Raw genomic sequence first — 20929 nt, 5'->3', positions numbered from 1 at the left:
AGGTGAGGCAATACGTACTTCACCTCGAGTGAGTGGCCCGGCTGTTTGTGTATTTTACCGCATATGGTCCTTGGTGAAAAATGTTGAAAAAAGTTTGGACACCCCTGCTCTAAGTCTTTAGACCCATATGGATAATGGCTTTTCCTACTGTTTATTCCACCCAGCTGTAATCAGAGTTGCCAGCAAAGTTGTGATGCCCACAAACTTGCCACTTACGGGGCAGTTGATGGATGTCTTTCCCTGCCTCCGTAATTGTTTCCAACTTCTTTGTAGCAGATAATTACAAGGGCACCTGTACCTTTTGTTTTTGTAATTGCAGGTGTTGTGCAAAGTGTCAGGTGGGAAGGAAGGAAAGACTATATTTCTAGTATCACAGAAAATGTTCCTAACTGCTGTGATTTAAAGGTTTTGGCTCAGATCCATCCAGAATACTGCCTCACATGTCCTCGTCACATTCACCCACTTAGCAGATTTTGCTAAAGAGCCTCACAGAGGATTCCTTCCCCAGAGTGCCATTTGAAATGTTAACTTTGGGCAAGAGGCACCGTAGTTTTGTGGCACTTTTGTTAGTACTGAGACGGAGTTGAATCATCCATATTATGTCATTTAGGTTCTAATCCCCTTTCACCCTCGTCACTGCCAAGCCACAGCACCTAAGGGTGGCATTTATTTCTGGAGATGAGCGGTGAGGGGGACAGGCTGTGGGCAGCCACCACACCTGTAATTTCCTGATTCCACACCTTGCCTCAATTTCTGCATCTGCCAACGATGGTAACCTCACGGGTTTAACAAAAATGCTACCTAACTGCCTTATCCAGGAGGTTGGTGTGTGTCTGCTGTGTCTGGAGATAAAGCCAGTGAGGTTTTACAGAAACTGTGGGTCCATCGAGGTGTTAGCTGTTGAAGGGAGTACAGAAGTGTCGTGTATGGGCTTTAGAGTTGAGCAGTCATTTTGTTGACCTGACTCAGAACTTCAGAAGGAAGCAGATTGGGGTGTGGGGGGGAGGGTTGTCACAAAAATAATTCACCCCGTTGGCTGCTGAGACCCAGCACAGCAATGGTTTCACTTAGTTTGCCAGGTCACTACACAGTTTTGCACAGCTGTTCCCCAAGGAAACTTCATGGATTCTTTGGTTAGGAGAATTACAGCTTATACCATTTCCCTTCGTTTCCCCTCCTTAAGTGGCCAAAGGGTAAATAATCACTTTACAGAGAGGAAAATGGCAAAGGAATGAAAACGCATAGTCTGGGGTCACAGAGGCGTGTAATGTGATGGCCTGCAGGGCTGTTCCCCAGGAGCCCGAGCACAGGGCACCCTTCCCAGCGGGGAGCTCAGGCATCCAGCCTTCGGATGCCTGGGCACAGAACTCTTAGCCCTGTTCTCAAATTACTATATCTCAGTGCCCTCCAAAACCCTCCAAGCCCGAGAGGACGAATGCAGAATTGCAGGCCAGCAGCCTTCCCTTGCTCCCCCCACCCTGCCCTCAGGCTTTCGTATACCTGTCTATTTTTATCCTCCCTAAGAATTGTGTCTCTCTGTGAGTCTAGTTTAAAATGAAAAGGAATCATTCAACTTGAAATGTGCTGCAGTGGCTAAGAAATACGTTCATTCTCATGTACATAAAGCATTGTGATAAATGCCCTGTCTGGGAAGAGCAGCTCATCGGCCGTCGCCCGGCTCTCAGCGCCCCCTCTGTGTGTCTTGCGCCCGTGCAGTTACCTGTCTCCCTCTGTGGATTCAGAGCAGCTTTGTGTCCAAGAGAAATTGTGAAGCAAATACCACTCAACAGAAAAGAAGTGTTTGTGTGGGACTACTTGAATATGCAATGTTGATGTTGTCCAAAAACACCTCTTCCTAAATCTTTAGTTCTCTTTCATTTCACGTATCTCATTTACATCAGAAAAACTCAGTGGTGCTTTCTGAAAAGATTTCCACTCCTTGCCCACCTTCCATGTGCTCGGCCCCACGTGGAATAAATAGCATAAGATTGTAGAACTAGATAGAGGCTTGAGAAATTGCCTGGTTCACGTTCCTGTTGAATCACGACTAAACTTACACACACACATACACACGGTTCCTTGCCTTGTTATTAAAAATCCCAGAGAAAGAATAGTGTAAAACTCATTTTGGAGTGAAACGATTCTTTATCTCAGGATCTTGCAGCTCTTAGTTCTGGCTCCTCTGCCTGAAAGCCGTACTCGTGTTCTTGGACTTGAATCTGGCACGGGGTTCTTGCCCGGTCTGCGCATCTCAGTCACCTGGACGCAGTTAACAATTTCAAAAGCCAGGACTCCCCCTCAGTCCTGACACCTGCCCCCTCAAACCTTTGACAAGGTTTCCCAGGTGACTTTGAAATGCATCTGCCTCAAAACCATCCCCGAGAGGCAGGTGTTGGCCTCTGGGTAAACCGCAGCCACTTGGTCATATATAGACAGTGCCAGGATTAATGAGATGGTCTTCTGTCCTCCTTTGGTGGCCTGGCCCCAGCTCAGAGCCCATGGGGAGGAATTACGTTTCTCCCTCGTGCAGCAAAGCTTCGCCACCTTCAGACCTGGGGCCACCTCTGGGTCCAAGCCTGTGTTCCCCTGGGATGCCTAGGACATAAGTAGGGGATCTGTGGTGGTGAGTGGTAGGGGAGTGCCCTTCCACCTTTGCACTAGAACCCCTCCGTGAGTGTCAGTGCTGAAATCACAACAAATCCTGTGTTCATTGGCCATTTGTATATCTTCTTGGAGAAATGTGTATTCACATCTTTTGCCCGTGTTTTAATTTGCTCATTTGTCTTTTTGGTGTTGAGTTGTAGTTCTTCATGAATCCTAGACACTAGATCCTTTTCAGATATATGACTTGCAGATATTTTCTCTCATTCTATGGGCTGTCTTTTCACTTTCTTGATAGTGTCCTTTGAAGCATTGAAGTTTTTAACTCAGAAAAAGTCCAAAGTACCTATTGTTTCCTTGGGTTGTTTTGCATTAGGTGTCATATCTAAGAAACCATTAGTTAAGTCAAGGTCACAAAGATTTACTCCTCTGATTTCTTCCAAGACTTTTACAGTTTTAGGCCTTAATCTGTTTTGAGGTGATTTATGTATATGATGTAAAGTTGAAGACCAAACTCATTCTTTTGCATGCAGATTTCAGTTGTCCCAACACCATTTGTTGAAAAAAATGACATCCGACTCATGAAAGAGGCAAAATGAGGTGTTACCTCCATTTTACGGCTGACAAAACAAATCCCATAAAAATGATCACATGAAGTCCTCACAGGGAGAAATGGGTGGAGCCCCATTCTACATCCCATGGGTTAAGGATACCTGCCCTCTGAGTCTTCAAGAAAATGTCCCTTTCCTCTCTGACCTTTGCCTCTTGTCTCCCTTTGAAAATTTTGTTTATCCTTGATATAGTTCTAAGGAAAACTTCTGTATCAACCTCATTTATTCTCTACTGGTTTGTTTCTTCAAAAGGGAGAACAAGGAAAGTATATGGTGCTCGGTGGCCATACGAAGCTTATTTCCACAGCTCAATGCCCAGAGAGAGTCTGTTGGTCCTGGTTAGTGAGTGTCACAGCATGGCTGATCACCTTTGCCCCCCAAACTTCTTAGGCGCCTGTGTAAGACTTCGTCGGGGATAAGGCCCCCACCGGGGGCCCACAGGCTCCTAAAGATTCTCGAACCAAAAGAAAAGCATACCCCTTACGTTCCTTGTTGGTATAACCTAAGGAAATGTTTGACCTAAGAATCTTTGGCCTAAGTTGCATGTGACAGGGCAGTGGGGTGTCTGAAAGTGTGGGTTGACCCACCTAATCCTGGCCTGAAAAGCCCTGGAGAATTCTCCATGGTTTTGTAAGAGGCCCGTGCAGTCACCTGACCTGCCCTCTCCAGGGATTCTTCTTTGTGGCCTGATGTCATAGATGTTGTCTGAGAGTTGCAGAGTATGGAGGGACTCTCAGAGTTTGTCTAATCCAATCAGGGCCCCCTTGAGAACTATCCAAGAGAAGGCAAGCACCCGGAGCTACCACTTAGGCAGATCCCGCCATCTGCTCACACTGGTCCGTGGGGCCCTCTCAGGCAGAATGTTCCCACACGTAGATAGTTAAATCCAGTATTGGGCTCTGGATGGGAGCTTGGTCAACCAAAACATCACCCCGCTGGGTTTGCGTCGCCACTCACAGCAGCTGTATTTACTTACCGCACGCTGCCTTGAGGCCTGAGGAGCTCGTTAGAAGGCAGCCTCTTCCCAGATGGGTGGCTCCTTGGGCTCACCTGGATACTTGTCCTGGCTCCTCCCATGTCAACCTTGCCTTCTGCCTCTGATCTCTCCGTTCGTACAAGGATCAATCACAGGTCCTGGGCTTTTCCCACACACACCCAACTGGGACTGCATGACCCGGTCGGGACACCTGCTCCCAAGCAGACCTTTATTCCAGAGGAAACATGACACTTTAGCCAGGGCTCTGGCATGTGAGTGTGAATCCAGGGAGAGCGGAGCTGCAATAAAGGCAGGGCTGAGTGTGCATTACACCCCTCAGGCCACTGTGAGTCCGTATAGCTCAGGATCAGGACCACAGTGGGGTCTAGTGATAGACTTGGGATTGGAACTCTTTCCCTGCTATTAATAGGAAATGGAATGGAAGAGCAGGCAGGCCTAGGGTTGGTTTAAAAGACTCCTGTAGGCCAGTGAGCCCCAGAGCCATACTGTGAGTGGGAGAGGACGTCTCCATGGCCACCTGAAGAGGCTGGGAACAGCGGGGAAGGAAACAGTAGATTCACACTGGAGAGGCAAGTGGCATTCATGGTTGGTTGTTCTCAAGAAGAAGCTTTTGGGACTAGAACTATATATTCTGTAGTAAACATTTTACAAATGTGTGGGAGCATTTTTGGATATCTCAGTGAATGGGGTGGCAGGGAATGGTCCAGAGAACTCTGTGTGTTGTCTGGACTGTTCCATCCACTGAATGAAAAATGGTCCTGCCCCAAAGCCAGTAGGGTCCTCCTTGAGAAACACTGGTAGAGAGAAAGGTTTAACACTGGGATTCCAACCTATTGGTCAGGAAAATACCAATTTTTTAAAATGTGTTAAGTGACTCTGTAAAGGTACCATGATGATAAATACTGAGAGGTTTAAACATGTATCAGAGACAGACCCTGGGTGAAGAAGGCTGGAGTCTAATATGCGTACAGAAAGTATCTCGCATGCAGGACAGGAAGCTCTGTGTCCCACATGGAAACAGGAATAGCTCATGTGCTGTGGTGGGAAGAGGTTCCCCTGTGGTGCACAACCTCGGGGAATCCTGGGCGCCCCCGTGCTCTTACCGACTGGTCTTTCCCCACTTCTACGTGCTCACAGAACACCTCCATCCAGACGCGTCTGCCAAATCAGAAAGTGCTGTAAGAAGTTCCACTTTTGGAAAAAGAATCACAGGTTCCATTAGCTTCACCTTTAAGATTTTCCTCTTAGAGGTGAGAGAGCCTCTCCTGTGAGAATTTTATCTCTGCGGGCACAGAGGTCCATGGAAAAGGGATCCACATTTGATTCTGGGTCCTTCGGTGAGGGACATTTGTACATGCCCAGACCGCACAAGTGGGCACGTGCCCCTTTTGTCACCTCCTGAGGGAGTGCCCACCCAAGCCCTAAGTGGACGGTTGGCCTTTGGCAAGCATCTGCCTCCCCACCGGCTGCACGTTGGTGCAGATGTCCAAGAAAGCCTTTGTAAGAAAAGCGGAGGGGACTTAGGCAGGAAGGGGGAGTCATTTAGATCTTAAAGAGGAGTTGTATGTTGCCCAACACTCCCCATCCATGAGCTCACTGGCTACTAAAACACTGGGCAGTACTGTGTGAGGTAGGCGACATTCTCTGCATTTGTAGGTAGGGGAGGTGAGGCCCCAGCCTGTGACTCTTCCCAAGGTCACTGCTGGTCAGTGTCAGAGTGGGGCTTCTCGACGGCTGTGCTCCCAGCTTGTTCTACACTGGCCTTGATGTCTTTGCACTCGCAGCTCCCCACTTACTCTCCTGTAATTTCCTTTAGCCTGATAGTTATGGGACTCGCAGCGGTAAGAGGTTTTCAAATTAGAAGCATTTAAGGTTTTTAGCCCAGTGGAATGCTGCTCTAATTATTTCCCCAGAAAATTGCAAGCTCATAGGGAGAAATAAGGCAAATGAGGACACAAATAACCGTAATGCAGAATTTCTGTGGGACGTGCCCTCAGAAAGTCACACCGAAAGTGCTGAGCTGCTTTCAAGGGACGTCACGGGTGGACAGGAAGGACTCCATCATGAGAGGCAGCTATTGATGGGTGAAGGGGGTGGGGAGGACACTGAGACTTTATGAAGCCCTTCTCATGGTGCATCATTCCATTTGATTTTTGCCCAAATCCATCTTGCCCTACATGGAAGTGTCAGTAGACAGAATGGTCTGTGTTTAAAACTTGGGGTCTGGGGCAGAAGGAGCCTGGGAAAAATGCAATCGTGTTTGCATGTATTAAAAACGACGTGCAAATCCGATTTGCAGCGTATCAACTCTAGCTCTCCCTGTTCCTAGGCCTCCAGGTATCGCCATCAGTCAGGGCTTAGGAGTTTTCTTGACATGTACTGTACAGGATTGAAATAATTAAAGCAGCATTTAGCTGGGCAGGTAGCCCTAAATGTTTCCATATTTAAAGCCCTCAGTTAGAGATGGCTAGTAATTAGGTGGGTTTGGTTCATAGCCCCGGAAGAGCGGGAAACAGTTTCTGCTCAGTAAGTGAAGGGGAAGTGAAGTGAGGGACAAGGGGCACAAGAACCCTTTCCCTCCGTCCTAAAGGGAACCCATAAAGACAATCCACACGTGTCATGAGCCTGTCGAGCGGAGGCTTGTAAATCCCGGGCAGCTTTGAACAGAGTAGATGCCGTCATTCCCTTTGTGCCTTCACATTTGTGACAGACAGAACCAGTTAAAAAGGTAAGAGGCCTGGAAACAAGGTATATTAGTAGTTGCAGGGCCTGGGCAGGGGAGCTTGGGGACTGACTGATGATGGGTATCGGGTTTCTTTTGGGAGCGATGAAAATGTTCCGGGGCTCAATATTGGGGATGGTCGTGCACGTTTGTGAATATACTAAAAGCTATTGAATGATGCACTTGGAAAGGGTACATTTCTACAGCATGTGAGTTCTAGCTCAATAAAGCTGTTATTTTAAAAAAGAAGAGAAGGTGCAACCAGCCGTTTTATATAAAGAAAAAAAAAGGGGGAATAAATGTTATTTGCTCTTATGCATACCCCTTCTCTGAGACCCATAGCTATGTTAGAAATCTTCCACCAAACCAAGATAAGTGTTTACAAAAGCAAGGCAGAGGCAGCGAGCTCAGACTCCATTTTCCTTCTCATCCCAGGGAGCTAAGATGAATGACCTGGGAGGGAAACAGGACAGGAGGACCAGAGGGACACAGGATTGTGACGTGTGAGGAGCCGAGCTCTGAGAGAACCTGCTGCCCAGGCCCACCAGTGGTGCCTGATAGTCCACAGGACTCATTTCTTTGCATAAACTTTCTAAAGGACCCCATTACAAGGTGAACGAGCTCCAGGAGAAGGGATACAATCCATTTACTCCCCATTAATGCTTGAGGATGAGGGACATTATCTGAGTTACTGGACAGTCACTCGGCAAAGCCTCAGGTGATGGTAACACGCCATCTCAAGGCAGCACCTCAGTCATTTCCAGATGGGCACCGTGGACCACATGTGCCCTTGAAGATGGAGAGTACCTGGTGCCTCCTGCCACCTCTGAAGGGGCGAGCTGGGTGTCACCTCCACTGAGGACGCAGTGATGGGGGCAGCCGTGCAGAATTGACCTTCAGAGGGATTTAGACTGGAAATTCCAGGTCTCCATGGAGTAGGGTTTGCTGCATCAGAGTAGAAGATTACGTGGGGAGATTGTGAGCTTCCCCTGAAAACCAAGACAGGAACAAGGAGTATCAAGAGGGAGCATCTGTGTGACATGAAGTAGCTTCCAGAGAAAGGGACAGACCCCGCCGAGAAAATAGCGACTTGCTCAGTGGAAAGATGGCATTTAAATAGAGATCTCCTCGGAGGCCAAGGGAAAACAGAAAGCCCTCTTAATGATTTCCTTCCAGAGCATACCAAAACAGCACTTACTCAACAGTCGTGAGGTTATAAATGTTCTTTGTTTCTTGGGCATCGCTGGACGTTTTCTTTATAGTGGGTCTGCATTACTTTCATGATGGCGGGTGGGAATCAAAAGCAAAATCTACTTCGGGGAGAAAAATGATTCCTTCTAAACTGTACCAAAATGTGTGTAAACAGTGTTATCTCTAGGGGTTAGGATACAGACTCTTTTTATTTGCTAATGTGTACTCTTATACCTTAGAAACTAGTTTTCAATTAGCTGTGTTAGTTTTGGTTTTATAAGGAGAAAACCAACATTTAAAGACCAAGCTGCATTCCAGGCAAGGCTGCCACGTCAGCAGCGGCGACACCGAGTTCCACACGCCTGCGCAGAAACCCTTGTGAACGGTTCTGCCCATGGGCAGTCCTCCTGGAGCAGCTTCCAGACCCTCCTTCCGCCCCCTCCACCCCCAGCTTTCCAGCTGTGATTCTGTAATTCACCCACATACTGAAGTTCTCGGGGGGGGGGGGGGGCACTGAGGGAAGACAGAAGGACCCTGAGTGATTTTGCTTCTCCGAGAAGGGCTTTCTGCTAGAAATAATTGACCTCATGGGGCTCTGTCTGAGACCACCCATGGCTCACGTGGCCAGAGGTAGGACTTGCCACCTGATGCACCCGTTTTCCCTCTAGGTGGACCTACCATGATTTCTTCAACCGGTATCGAGTGCTGGTCAAGAAGAGAGAGCTCGCCAACACAGACAAAAAGGCCATCTGCAAGTCTGTCCTGGAGAACCTCATCAAGGTGAGCTGGGCCTTCCCTGGGCCACCTGCTCTGTGAAAGGCTTAACGGAATGCCTGGAGAATTGGGGTGAGGGGGGCGGGGGTATCTGCCTTTTTTGGTCTTCATCCTTCTTATTGCAACTGTTTCTGAGATGTTGATCCATTTTCCTCTATCTGTGACTGTAAAGTAAAAGCCCCTTCACTTCCCTAGAGTACGCGCTAGCCTGTTTCGCATCTCAGCACACAGAGAAATTATCTGTACAGCCCACTGGGGTCCTGATGAGGCCTCTCCTGGCTACAAGCTGCTGGCCCGGGATCTCTGGCTTCTCCAAATCCCAGGCTCATGGCTCAGCCCACCTGCCAACTCTGGTGCACAGCCCCGGGGTTGTCCTGGAGCCCGGCTCAGCCTGGACGCCCGTGGAGGGAAAAGCACTGTGCTTCTCATACCTTCCTCATTGCATAGCCAGCCCCAGATGCTGTTTTAAATAAAGCAACGGATTTCGTTTTAATGGAAACAACCTGAACTCACACCTGACACTTGAGACTGGAGAACTATTATATAAAAGCAGAGCTACCGTGTTTCCCCAAAAATAAGACCTAGCCAAACAATCAGCTCTAATGCATCTTTTGGAGCAAAAATTAATATAAGACCCGGTCTTATTTTACTATAATATAAGACCAGGTATAATATAATATAATATAATATATGACATATAATATAATACTGGGTCTTATGTTAATTTTTGCTCCAAAAGACGCATTAGAGCTGATTGTCTGGCTAGGTCTTGTTTTGGGGGAAACATGGTAGTGGGGCCTTCTGTGTTATACACTTCATTAGTTCCAGAGTATTCAGAGATAACAGCAGAGTATGCTACTTAATGGTCTCAATAAAGGGTTAAATTATATCAACAATCTTCCTTTTAAGAAGATAATAGAAAGAATTACATCAAAAAATTCATTTTTGGGGCGGCTGGTTAGCTCAGTTGGTTAGAGCACGATGCTTGTCACACCAGGGTTGCCGGTTCAATCCCCACATGGGCCACTGTGAGCCGCGCCCTCCACAACTAGACTGAAACAACTACTTGACTTGGAGCTGATGAGTCCTGGAAAAACACAAAATAAATGTTTTTACAAAAATTAATTTTCAAGCATTATGTGGCTAGGAAAATCTATTCATCTGGAGTAGCTCATTGCCAGATGATCAGGATTTAAGGTCATGTGTTATTTTGTAAAAGTGACAGTCGCCCTCTGAGCATTGCCTTAGCTACTCCAGTCTGTAGCTATAGACAGTGCAGAATATAGTGCTAAATATTCAGTACAGAGTGAAGAGGGTGACAGTCCTGTAACTGGAAGTTGAAATTGGTTATTTGGACTCGGGTTGATTGAGATGTTTGCTGTGGTGCATCTGTCAGTGTCTACATTTCAAAAGCTCATATTTCATGGAGGAGAAAAATCTGTGTTCAAGGTCAGTTGATCCTGGTGGACGTGCAGCCCCCGGAGCCTTTCTCCTAGTGGTACCACGAGCTGGCCTCTCAGCGTGTGGTCAAGATCGCCACCTTCCTGGTGGCCTTTCCTGACTAGAAATGGAGCATGAGTACTAGAAATGGTTCCTAGGATGCAGCAGGCACCCCCAGACCCTGGCTCTGCTGAAGCCCTAGCAGCCGGTCTTGTCCCTCGGCTGTGAGGGCTGAGCCCCCCACCTTTGCTTCCTGAGCCTTCCTTCCTGAGAGGCAGCCTCCCCCAGCGAGGCAGTGATGAGCAGATGCAGGGGGAGAACCAGGCCCATCACTGCCCCTCCCAACAGCCTGGCCGTGGAGGAGACAGTCAGTGACAGTCGAGCTGGATTCTGTGTCCCAGCTCAGCACCACTCAGGCGTCTCTGTGTGTGGACCAGGTTCCTGGTAGCCGTGGAGGGCTTGAGCCAGGAAGAGTGGTGATTTGGCAGGAGTTCACAGTCACCTACCAGCATGACACATATCCTGTGTGTGTGTGTTTCCCTTAGGCTTTGGCCCATTACTTCCTCCGTATGTGATTATGCCTTTGAGCAAAGCCAAATGGAAGTGAGTTTACAGAGAACGCTCGGTTATCATGGGTTAACTATCCAGTGTCCAACCCCCGCGTTGTCCACCACGCCTGCGGGGTCAGTCTTTCCTCATTCACCGAGGTCAGCTAAGTGCAGGGAAGGACAGCTAATTTTAACGTAAATAGATGTAATTAAGACAGTAATTATATGTCCCAAAAAAATCTTATAACACAGTTTGAAACTAAATAAAATTTATTTGGGGAGTTATTTGCAATCTGAAATTATGCAATCAACTATGTGGCCATTTGAGGATAATCTTTTTAAAGTGTCAACCAGATCAGGTCATTCCCTTGCTCAGAGCACCCAGTGGCTATCCCTCCAATTCTGTGGCCTTTGGTGATTAGCTTCTCTCACCACCCACCTTCACTTCCACACTCAGCCCGCTTGGCTCTTCTGCTCCTCAAACACACACTGCTTGTTGCCACCACAGGACATTTGCATCTGCTCTGCTCTTGTTTTGTACTTTCCTCCTCCAGACTTTCTCTTGCCTGCTGCCTTCAATTCATTCAGGTCTCTGCTCAAATATCTGCTCTGCAGAGATGCCTTCTTTGATTATCCTACTTACCATTATCGCACCCTCCAGCCCTCAGCTTTACTACCATCCTAATCCTCACCTGAAAACATTCTGTGTCTTTGTTTGCCATCTGTCTGCCCTCACCGTGCCAGCTGCTCAAGGGCTGGCGTCGTGTTCAGTGCTGCATCCTGGACAGCTAGCCCAGTGCCTGTCCTATAGGTAGAGACGGACTCAGTGACTGTTATACGAACGCTCAGAGGTAGTGTGTATCTCGTGAGATCCGGCAAGGGAATTCTGCACTGGCGGGACTGGGGTGGTGGACATCTCACCTCACTGCTCACTGGTGATGAACCAGCTCCCTTCCCTGCCTTGTAAAGGACCCTGACAAGTTCCAGTTTGGCCGCACCAAGATCTTCTTCCGGGCAGGCCAGGTGGCCTACCTGGAGAAGCTTCGGGCTGACAGGTTCCGGGCAGCCACCATCATGATCCAGAAAACGGTCCGGGGCTGGCTGCAGAAGGTGAAATACCGCAGGTTGAAGGGAGCTACCTTAACTCTGCAGAGGTACTGCCGAGGACACCTGGCCCGCAGGTAAGCCAAGCTGGGGCACACCTGGGGCAGCAGATTGGGGGTGTGGAGCAAGGGGCAGGGACTGGCTCTCTTAGCTGGTTGCCCTTCCTCAGCCTCTGTAATTAGAGCGGTTCCTGTTGGGCCCTGTCTGTGCCCTGGCTTCCTCCCAGCAGCTGGGCCCATCTCTGTCATGCCCCTCGCACCTGAGGGTGTAGGTCTAGTTTCCAGGTCTCCTGATTGCTCCAGTCTGTCTCCATCCCACCAGTGCTAGCCTAGGACTGGCTGGTTTTACCACAAAACGCCCGTTTTCCTTTTGCTTAAACTCCAAAGTAAAATAATCTTCTTTAAGAAAAAGAAGTAAGTTCAGCCTTTCTGTCACAGCTAACTTATATTCAGCTTCATGATTTCGACCACCAACTTAAAAGTCCCTTGAGAGTTTGACCGTAAGGGCTGGAAGGGTCCTGGTAGGTCCCTTGTACGAGCTGTTGCACTGAGTTGGCACAGAGGTGTGACTCGTCTAACCACAAGCGGCCCACTAGGGGCAGAGCCCGAATGCCAGTCCAGCTCCCTGCCCTGCCCAGCACTATGCAGGAGAAACCACTTCGTTTTCAGTGTTCTCCTCCTAACTAATGTCCCTGGGTTGATGAAGCGCTCAGGTGGTCTGAGCATCTCCACTGAGATGGGCGTGGAGGACACGGTGTCCTGTGAGGCCCACCCCAGGCCTTTACATTGCTCATCAGACTTGGGACCCAACCCTGGTTCAAAATCAGTGACCTCCGCAAACAGGGATTTCCTTGGAGAAGAGACGATAATCTTTGCACTTGGAAGCCAGTGCAATTCAGTCACCTCTCCTTGACTATGGGAAAAAAACAACCACAAGAGAGCCCCCCTGAGTTACAAGCCCAGAGCAGGCATCCTGTGTGTCGGAAACTAGAAGATTGCTCCTGCTCACACACGGCCTGAGTGAGCTGTTTATTCGAGTGTAACCAGAGATGGTGAGCGCCATTAATTACTTCCGAACAGGGGAGAGAGGATCTCGGGCACAAAAGCTGTGGAAATGAGAAGATTGTCTGTGGTATGAGCACTAAGTCATCACTGATGACCCTCTGCCTTAGGCCCCGGATGGGGAGGCCACAAAACAGAGTTGGCCTGTGTTCTCCCTGCAGGGAGTTTGAATCCCAGTGGATACCAGGGCCCACCTGTGGAGAGACGACGCAGGGAGAGCCGACTAGGGACTCAGACTCATTCCGGCGGACCGGTGGGGCTGGAGGGGGGTTTACCTCCTCCTCTGGGGCCGTGCTAGATGATTTCTAAGTCCTTTCTAGCTTTCAATGTTCTGAGTCTCCAGTTGAGCACTTGTGATGAGTCTGGCACCAAACAAAGCCCTTAAGGAGGGTAAGACGTGTTAGATGGATGTTATGTCTTTGGGGGTATGCGATGGGGAATGCAGAAATCAAACAGGAAAGTCAACGTCCACGTGCAGAAAGGGCTGGGAGATGAGGAAACAGATCGGTGCAGGCCTGAGAAGGTTTTACTCATTCAGCAAGTGTTTCCCAAGCGTCTACTAGGCCAGGCCCTATACCAGATGTAGGTAGGGGTGCAAGGATCGTTGATATCTCCAAGCTCAGTGAGGTCCAAGGGACAAACAGAGGTGTCAACATGTGACGTCCGTGAGGACTTCCCAGATTGCACAGAGAGCTTGCGGCGAGGGGAGTGGGCCAGTGAGGCTCATAGAGTTGGTCAGACTTTGTGGAAAGACTTTTTGGACAAGAGGAAGCCAATTCTGCTGTCCTGAGCCTGACCTTCAAGTGCCCAGGGCGTTGCTACAGTCGGTCAGGGTGATGAGAGTCGGGGGTGTCCAGGCGGGGCCAGGAGGGAGGGGCTTCGTCCCTGACCAGCTCAGAGGCCTCTGTCCACATGGCCCACCGCTCTGTCCCTCCCCAGGCTGGCCGAGCATCTGCGCAGGATCCGGGCGGCCGTGGTGCTCCAGAAGCAGTACCGCATGCGGAGGGCCCGCCTGGCCTACTGCAGGGTCCGCACGGCTGCCATCGTCATCCAGGCCTTCACGCGAGGCATGTTTGTGCGGAGACACTACTGCCAGGTGTGTAGCTGCCCCCAGGGACTCACAGGCTGCACACTCAGAGCTAACGCTGCCGCAGGCGGATTGTCACCAATGAACATTTGTTGTGCACTCCTGAATTTTTTCTAAGTAATATCACAACTCTGCTCTCACTAAATCCTGTCCCATGTATTGGGGTTCCTGAGAGAAACAGAACCATGGTGGGTGGGTGGTGTGTGTAGATTTATTATGCAGAACTGGCTCAGTGATTATGGAGGCTGAGGGGCCCCATAATCTGCCTGCTGTAAGCTGGAGACCCAGGAAAGCCTCTGATGTTATTCAGCCGGAGTCCGAAGGCCTGAGAACCACGGGAGGCTATGGTGTAAGTCCCCGTCCCAGCGCAGGCAGTGTAAAAGGGGCAGATTCCTCCTTCCTCCAGCTGTTGCTTTCTTCAAGCCCTCGATGGATCGGATGAGGCCCACCCACCTTGGGGAGGGCAGTCCTCTTTACTGATTGAGCCCACTGATTCAAAAGCTCACCTCTCTGGAAACACTCTCACAGACACACCCCGAACAGTGTTTAACCTGGGCAGCCACGGCCAGTTGACAGATTAACCATCAGGTAGGCAGGGTGCATACTGTTGTACCCCTTTGACAGCTCAGATGCGTGGAGAAGCTGAGTCACCACCCTGAGGGCCCTCAGTCAGCCCACGGCCGGGCCTGGTGAATCATGTTAGGCTCTCTCACACCAGACCAGGAATGGTGTTAGGTATCAGCAGGTGTAGTGCCTTCATTGAACAGAGTAGCAACCTGAAGCCCAGCAAGGTGAGGTCAGGAGAGGGACTCGGACCTCCTCCCTGCTGGGCCGTTATCCAGGGAAGTTGAACTACCTGGTTAGGTAGCCCCACGTCAGAATTCCTCCCTTCCACCAAATCACACCATACGAAAGTTAAATGAAAGACGGATTGGAAGGAAACATCTAAAATGGTTTCTTGTTTTTCTAAAATGTACATCTCTCCCTTCTGTGATCAGAAAAAACATGATTTTCCAAATAAAACGAAGGCATTAAATTGACCATGAGAAAGCAAACACAGCCAGGCAGCCAGGTGGAGCACCTGATGTAATACGTGGAGAAACCCAGACCTGTAGGAAACGGTTCTGTGAATATTCCTGGGAGACTGGTGACAACTCTGTGACATCACCATGGCAGGAGCGGGCGGTATTTGGGAGGCACTAGGTTCCAACCAGCCCCGTCTCAGAGCTATGGTACTGGGCACGTCAGTCTCAAGGTGATTGCTTATTTCTTCATTTATTCCACAAACATTTATTTTGCAGAGTGGTAGGATGAGAATATTGATGATGCCTTAATTTTCTGAGTGGTTTGTAACAGGAAAGAAGAAAGCAAACACAGTGAATTACAAGCCAAGTTTGTACCTGTAAGCCGTTATTAGCCCATCATGGGCTCCCGAGAATCTCACCTCATTGCTCCAGCTCCGTCACCAGGATGGGATCCAAGTCTGTTGAATGGGGAGATATCAGCTAGATAACCTTTAGTCCCCTCCAACTTTGAGGTTTCCGGACTGTCATTTCCTAACCAATAAAACAAATAAAAAACCAAAAACAGTGGTTTGACAGTGGATTCCCTGCAGGCACACAGGCTGCAGAACCTACCTTGTTTTCCCGAAAATAAGTCCTAGCCGGACATATCAGCTCTAATGCATCTTTTGGAGCAAAAATTAATATAAGACCCAGTCTTATTTTACTATAATATAAGACCAGGTATAATATAATATATAATATAATACTGGGTCTTATACTAATTTTTGCTCCAAAAGACACGTTAGAGCTGATTGTCCGGCTAGGTCTTATTTTCGGGGAAACAACGGTAGTAAAAATGTGTTCATAACAAATGGCCGTCAAAGCCTTAAGTCTTAGGGAGGCATATTCTCTCTGTATCTCTTAACACCGAGGCTGACCATGGCTGTCACCTCCCCCGGGCAGTGTGTGAACCTGCAGTGCAAACCCACCAGGTATGTGCTTGTCCCCTGCCAGGTCCTCTGGGAGCACAAGGCCACCATCATCCAGAAGCACGTGCGGGGCTGGACGGCACGCAGGCACTTCTTGCGGCTACGGGGCGCGGCCATTGTCATCCAGTGCGCTTTCCGGAGGCTCAAGGCCAAGCAAGAGCTGAAAGCGCTCAAGATCGAGGCCCGCTCTGCAGAGCACCTGAAACGCCTCAACGTGGGCATGGAGAACAAGGTGGTGCAGCTGCAGCGGAAGATTGATGACCAGGTGCGTGTGAGGAACTCCCACCCAGGGCTGTGGGGCTGTGGGCGGCTCCAAGGACTTGTTTGAGAGAGACCCACAGCTTCCTCGGAACTGCACGGGCCAGCACCCCAGAAAGTACACATGTCCTCAGGGTGTCACCCCTCTCAGCAGGAATGGCAGGCAGAATGACAGCCCCAAAGATGTCCGTGTCCCAATCCCCAGAGCCTGTGAATATGTTACCTTCCCCGGCAGAAGGGACTTTGCAGATGTGGTTAAGTTGACCGTGAGATGGGGAGATTATCCCGGATTATTTGAGTAGGCCCAGTGTATTCACAACTGTCCTCGTAAGAGAGAGGCAGGAAGGTCAGATTCAGAGGAGGAGGTGTGACGACAGAATCAGGGATTGGAGTGACGGGGGCCGGGATCGAGGCATGCAGTTCGCCTCTAGAAGCTGGAAAAGGCAGTAAAATGGGTTCTGCCCTAGAGCCTCTAGAAGGAGCCCAGCCCTGCTGACCCGTTTTGGACGTCTGATCTCCAGAACTAGAGGATAATAGACTTGTATTGTTTCAAGCCACTGACTTTATAGTAATTTGTTACAGCAGCAAGAAGAAGCTAATACATTAGCCCCCAGTCATGTTTCCCTGCCCTTGTAGACGAAGCATGGTGTCATCGCAGTAGCTGGCGTTGGTGGAGGGGTCACCGCATGCCAGGCACGGTCCTAGTACTTTGTCTGTATTAACTCTTTTAATCCTCACAACAGTATGGTAAATAACAACATCCTTTTTTAACTAGTGAGGAAACGGAGAGGGCAAGTGACTTCCTCAAGTCACACAGTTGACCGTGGCAGGGCCACGGCTTGAACCTCAGCTGTCTGACCCCAGAGCCCGTGTTTCTCACCACTTTGCTCTCCTGCCTCTGTTGTGTTGTGTGCTGGGAAGAGCACATACTTTGGAATCAGAAAGAATCCAATTCAAATGCAACTCTGCTGCTCAGAAGTTGAGTGACTGATTTAACCAAGCTGAGTCTCAGTTTTCTTGTCCATAAAATGGGGCTGATAGGGCTATAAGAAGAGTGATCTGACGTGTGTGCAGTAGGAAACTTGGGAAATGCTTGTCAGTGGTACTACAGTTAAGCTTTCTTTTCTTTCTGCGCTGGCCGCCATCCCATCCTTGTCAGTGAATCACACATGTGACAAGTCACTGATGAAGTCCTTGCAGGTTTGGGGACCTGTGCAGGTGCCATGAGGAACCCGAGACAAGTACAGGAGACTTGGAGTCCTCCCCTGGGTTGGAAAGGCAAGGCGTGCCACGTACATGCACACACCCATGCACGCATTATTTGGTGGCCCCAGGGGCCAGTCTTCTCTTCAGAACTCGATTGACTACTTCTGGACTTTGTTAGGCTCAGTGAACAGAGGGTGACTTTGACACCCATTGGATGCTGTATTACGAGGGAGCCATGTGACCCCGATATGGGTCCCACAGCACCTACGACCGTAATGATTCCCTGAGCACCTGCCAGGTGACAGGTGTTTTGTGTTCCCTCTCATTTGATCCTCACACAACTTTGTGAGGTCATTTTACAGGTGAGGAAACTGTGGATCAGGGACATCACATACCTCGCCAAGGACACAGAATTAGGAAGTTCTAGAACCAGCATTCCAACCCTACTGTCTGTCTAATCCACAGCCATAATGAGGATAATGCTACTGTTTGAACCTCAAACATCCCCCAGTGCTGGTCCTTTCCTGTGTCATTGCTAACTTGGGTTCCCAGGATTAGAAGTAGCCTCCCTGTTGCTTTGCTCACACAGGGTATTACCATGACCAGAGGACCAGGCTCCTGCAGTGCCCACAGGGTTTCAGGTGCCTCCTGAGAAGGAAGAGAGGGAGAGAGAGAACCAACGCGTGTGCATGGTGTGGGGGTACAGAGAAAGAGGGAGCGTTAGAGTTGGGGCCACCAGGCATTGCCTTCGAGGTCACTTGATTTTATTGTGCCTATTCTTTGCTGAGCAATTTTAAAGCTTCCCATAACCCCAATAGGGCAAGAAAATAAATGAGCCGTTTTATACTATAGGCAGCTGCCCAGAACAAGAGCCCAAAAGCAGTGCAGAGATAGCAGTAAAATGTTCCTGCTTCTCTGTTCTGACGAAAGACCAGGATTCCTGGAAAGAGACTGTAATCTTGGATGTTTTTGTTCTCTGTGTGAGGTGAGCAGGGTGTCTGCATTGGCTTGGCTCTTTAGGGGGAAGCAAGACAGAAAGCGCAGTGCAGGCTGGAGGACACCCGGTACCTGCCCCTGGTCAGCCTGCAGTGATGCCCAGGTCAGGGGAGAAGGCACATCCAGGAGGGAATGGAAGAGGTCTGGCCTCTGGGACTGGCCATTAGAAAAACACAAGCACAGTGATGGCCAAAGTTTTATTATTACGGTCGTGGCTGTTGATATCTAACCAGAAAAGATACTTAGGTGGTCAGATTTTGCCAGTTAACCTTCTGAGCAAAGTATGGTCAGAGGGCCACGTAGGCTTTGTTGGCACCACTGCACACCGCTGGCCCGGGGTTTCCCGCCATGGGACCCTGCATTGGCTTTGCTGATTTCCCAAGTTGACTTGAGAGGTTAAAAATAGATCTGGTATTTTACAACCCATGTGCTTGAACATCAGAGAGAGGCAGATTTAAAAGACCTATTTTTAAAAGGAGCTTTTTGCCTTAGGCTTCCTGCTTGGCAAGCATCTGAGTGGGGGCAGGTGTTGCCTACCCTGGGCAGGGGGCCTGTGTGCAGAGGTGATCAGAAGAGGCAGGGAGGGGGGATTAGCTCTTGCTTTCTTGCACCCCTCCCCATGCTGCCCAACTATGATCCAGGCACTGTTCTCATATGTAACTCATTTAATCTTCACTCAGCCCTAGGAGATAGTAGTATTCTCATTTTAAACAGGCACAGAGAGGTTAAGTAGCCTGCCCAAGATCACACAGCTAGTAAGTAGCACTGGGACTAAAATTTGGCAGTCTAGTTCCAGAGCATGTTGTGCCATCTCTGACCAAATTGTAAGATACCTGTCCGTTGGGAGGCTCTTGATACATCTGAGAATTCCTCACTTCACAGGAGACACTTATGGTTGTTTTAGGTTCCTTTTCATATAGACAGCATCATCTTTGGACTGGCTGGCCTTTTACAGTGGTGTGTGTGACCTGGTGTCATAGAACATGGTTGGCCCTTTGTCATTAGAGGAGGTATCAGCATAATCTGTGGCACCAGGTTTTCAGAGATTCTTGATTTATTGCAGTCTCTTAGCAGAGGGGCCCAGCCATTTGGAAGTGAATGGGTTTCTGTTCTTTCTGTAATGCCTGAAGACAACGCAGGCTGCTCCCTGACACACAAGGTTCTTAAGCCAGAAGGAGAAGATACACGTGTTCCAGGGATGACAAAGGTGAGGGCATCTCAGAGTATTTGTCAGAGCAGCACAAAATGGTGGACCAAGTCCCAGCTGGATGAAGGCCTGAGTTCCGTCTCAGTTATGTTTGCAACCAGAGCTGATGGTTTGGGATTGTGGCCAAATCTCCAATTGAGCCCTGAGTTCTTCAAAGGGGACTGGCCTTCGACTTCTAAGGTAACTCTTAGCTCAAAAATGCACTGATACCATTACATGGCTAAAGGAGTGGTTTCCAACTCCAGGCAGCACCGTAGACTCATGGGAATGGTGGCGTTTTTAAAAGCATCCTTACTGCCAAAAAGTCAGCAAGAGAGGAAACTGAAAAATAAAACCAGGGTAAGGCTAACACCCGACCCTCATGTCTAAGGTTTTGTGCACCCAAGTAGAGAAACATAAAAGTGTCGTGTAGTTCTCAGGAAAACAGCAGAAAGAAGGAAAGAGGGTCGCCTGAGAGTTATATGAAGGAGAAATAAAATAAGACAGCTTCGGAGGGTGGGTGCTGTCCTTGGTGCTGACTGTTTTCCTGTGGGTTTTCATAACGTGCGATGTAATAAGCCATATCCTTCACAATACCCTTCAGGAATAAATACAGTAACAGTTCCTGGGACCATTTCTTATAGTGTCCCTGGTTTAGTGCTGTGTTGTGACATTTTTTAGCCAAAACTAGGTAACCTATGAACTTAGCTCTGGACCAGTCTGCCTTTACTTAAGCATAAGTAAGTGTAGAGTGACTAGGCCAGTTGCGCCTATATTTTTTTCTTATAGTGAGGGTCAAGTTTCTTAGACCGTTATAAGGCTGTATTGAAATATATGGTATCTGAAAAAATTGACAAACATGGATTCAGTCAGTAGTAGCCTTTTAAATAGGTGTGGTTCAGGACACTTAGTATGTACTCAGTAAATACGTTAAATTAATATGACTCATAAAAGCATCCATATATATTTGAAAAATAGAATGTTACAAGTCACAGCTTTTTGGCCTTCTGTTATTCAGTTTTCTCAACTGTGAAACAGGGCTATGAATCAGCCCTGCCACCTGGGATTTTTCTGAGGAGTGAATGAGTTAATATATGGGAATCGTGTAGCACAGTGCCTGCCCCATAATCAGCACCCATTAAGTGCTAGTACCA

General features: G+C 48.8%; 1 protein-coding gene across 2 annotated transcripts in view; it reads left to right on the top strand.

The window, feature by feature from the left end:
• Positions 1 to 20929, top strand: part of MYO5B (myosin VB) — a 317583-nt gene that overhangs the window by 238571 nt on the left and 58083 nt on the right. For both annotated transcript variants that reach the window (XM_033087341.1, XM_033087342.1), the window contains exons 18-21: positions 8791 to 8902; positions 11854 to 12065; positions 13989 to 14145; positions 16155 to 16394. In XM_033087341.1, the coding sequence (XP_032943232.1) occupies positions 8791 to 8902; positions 11854 to 12065; positions 13989 to 14145; positions 16155 to 16394 (721 nt within the window). The remainder of the gene's footprint in view (positions 1 to 8790; positions 8903 to 11853; positions 12066 to 13988; positions 14146 to 16154; positions 16395 to 20929) is intronic.

The sequence above is a fragment of the Rhinolophus ferrumequinum genome, chromosome 19, assembly GCF_004115265.2.
Source record: "Rhinolophus ferrumequinum isolate MPI-CBG mRhiFer1 chromosome 19, mRhiFer1_v1.p, whole genome shotgun sequence".
In the NCBI taxonomy this organism is placed as follows: domain Eukaryota; kingdom Metazoa; phylum Chordata; class Mammalia; order Chiroptera; family Rhinolophidae; genus Rhinolophus; species Rhinolophus ferrumequinum.
This window is presented reverse-complemented; position numbering and strand designations above follow the sequence as displayed.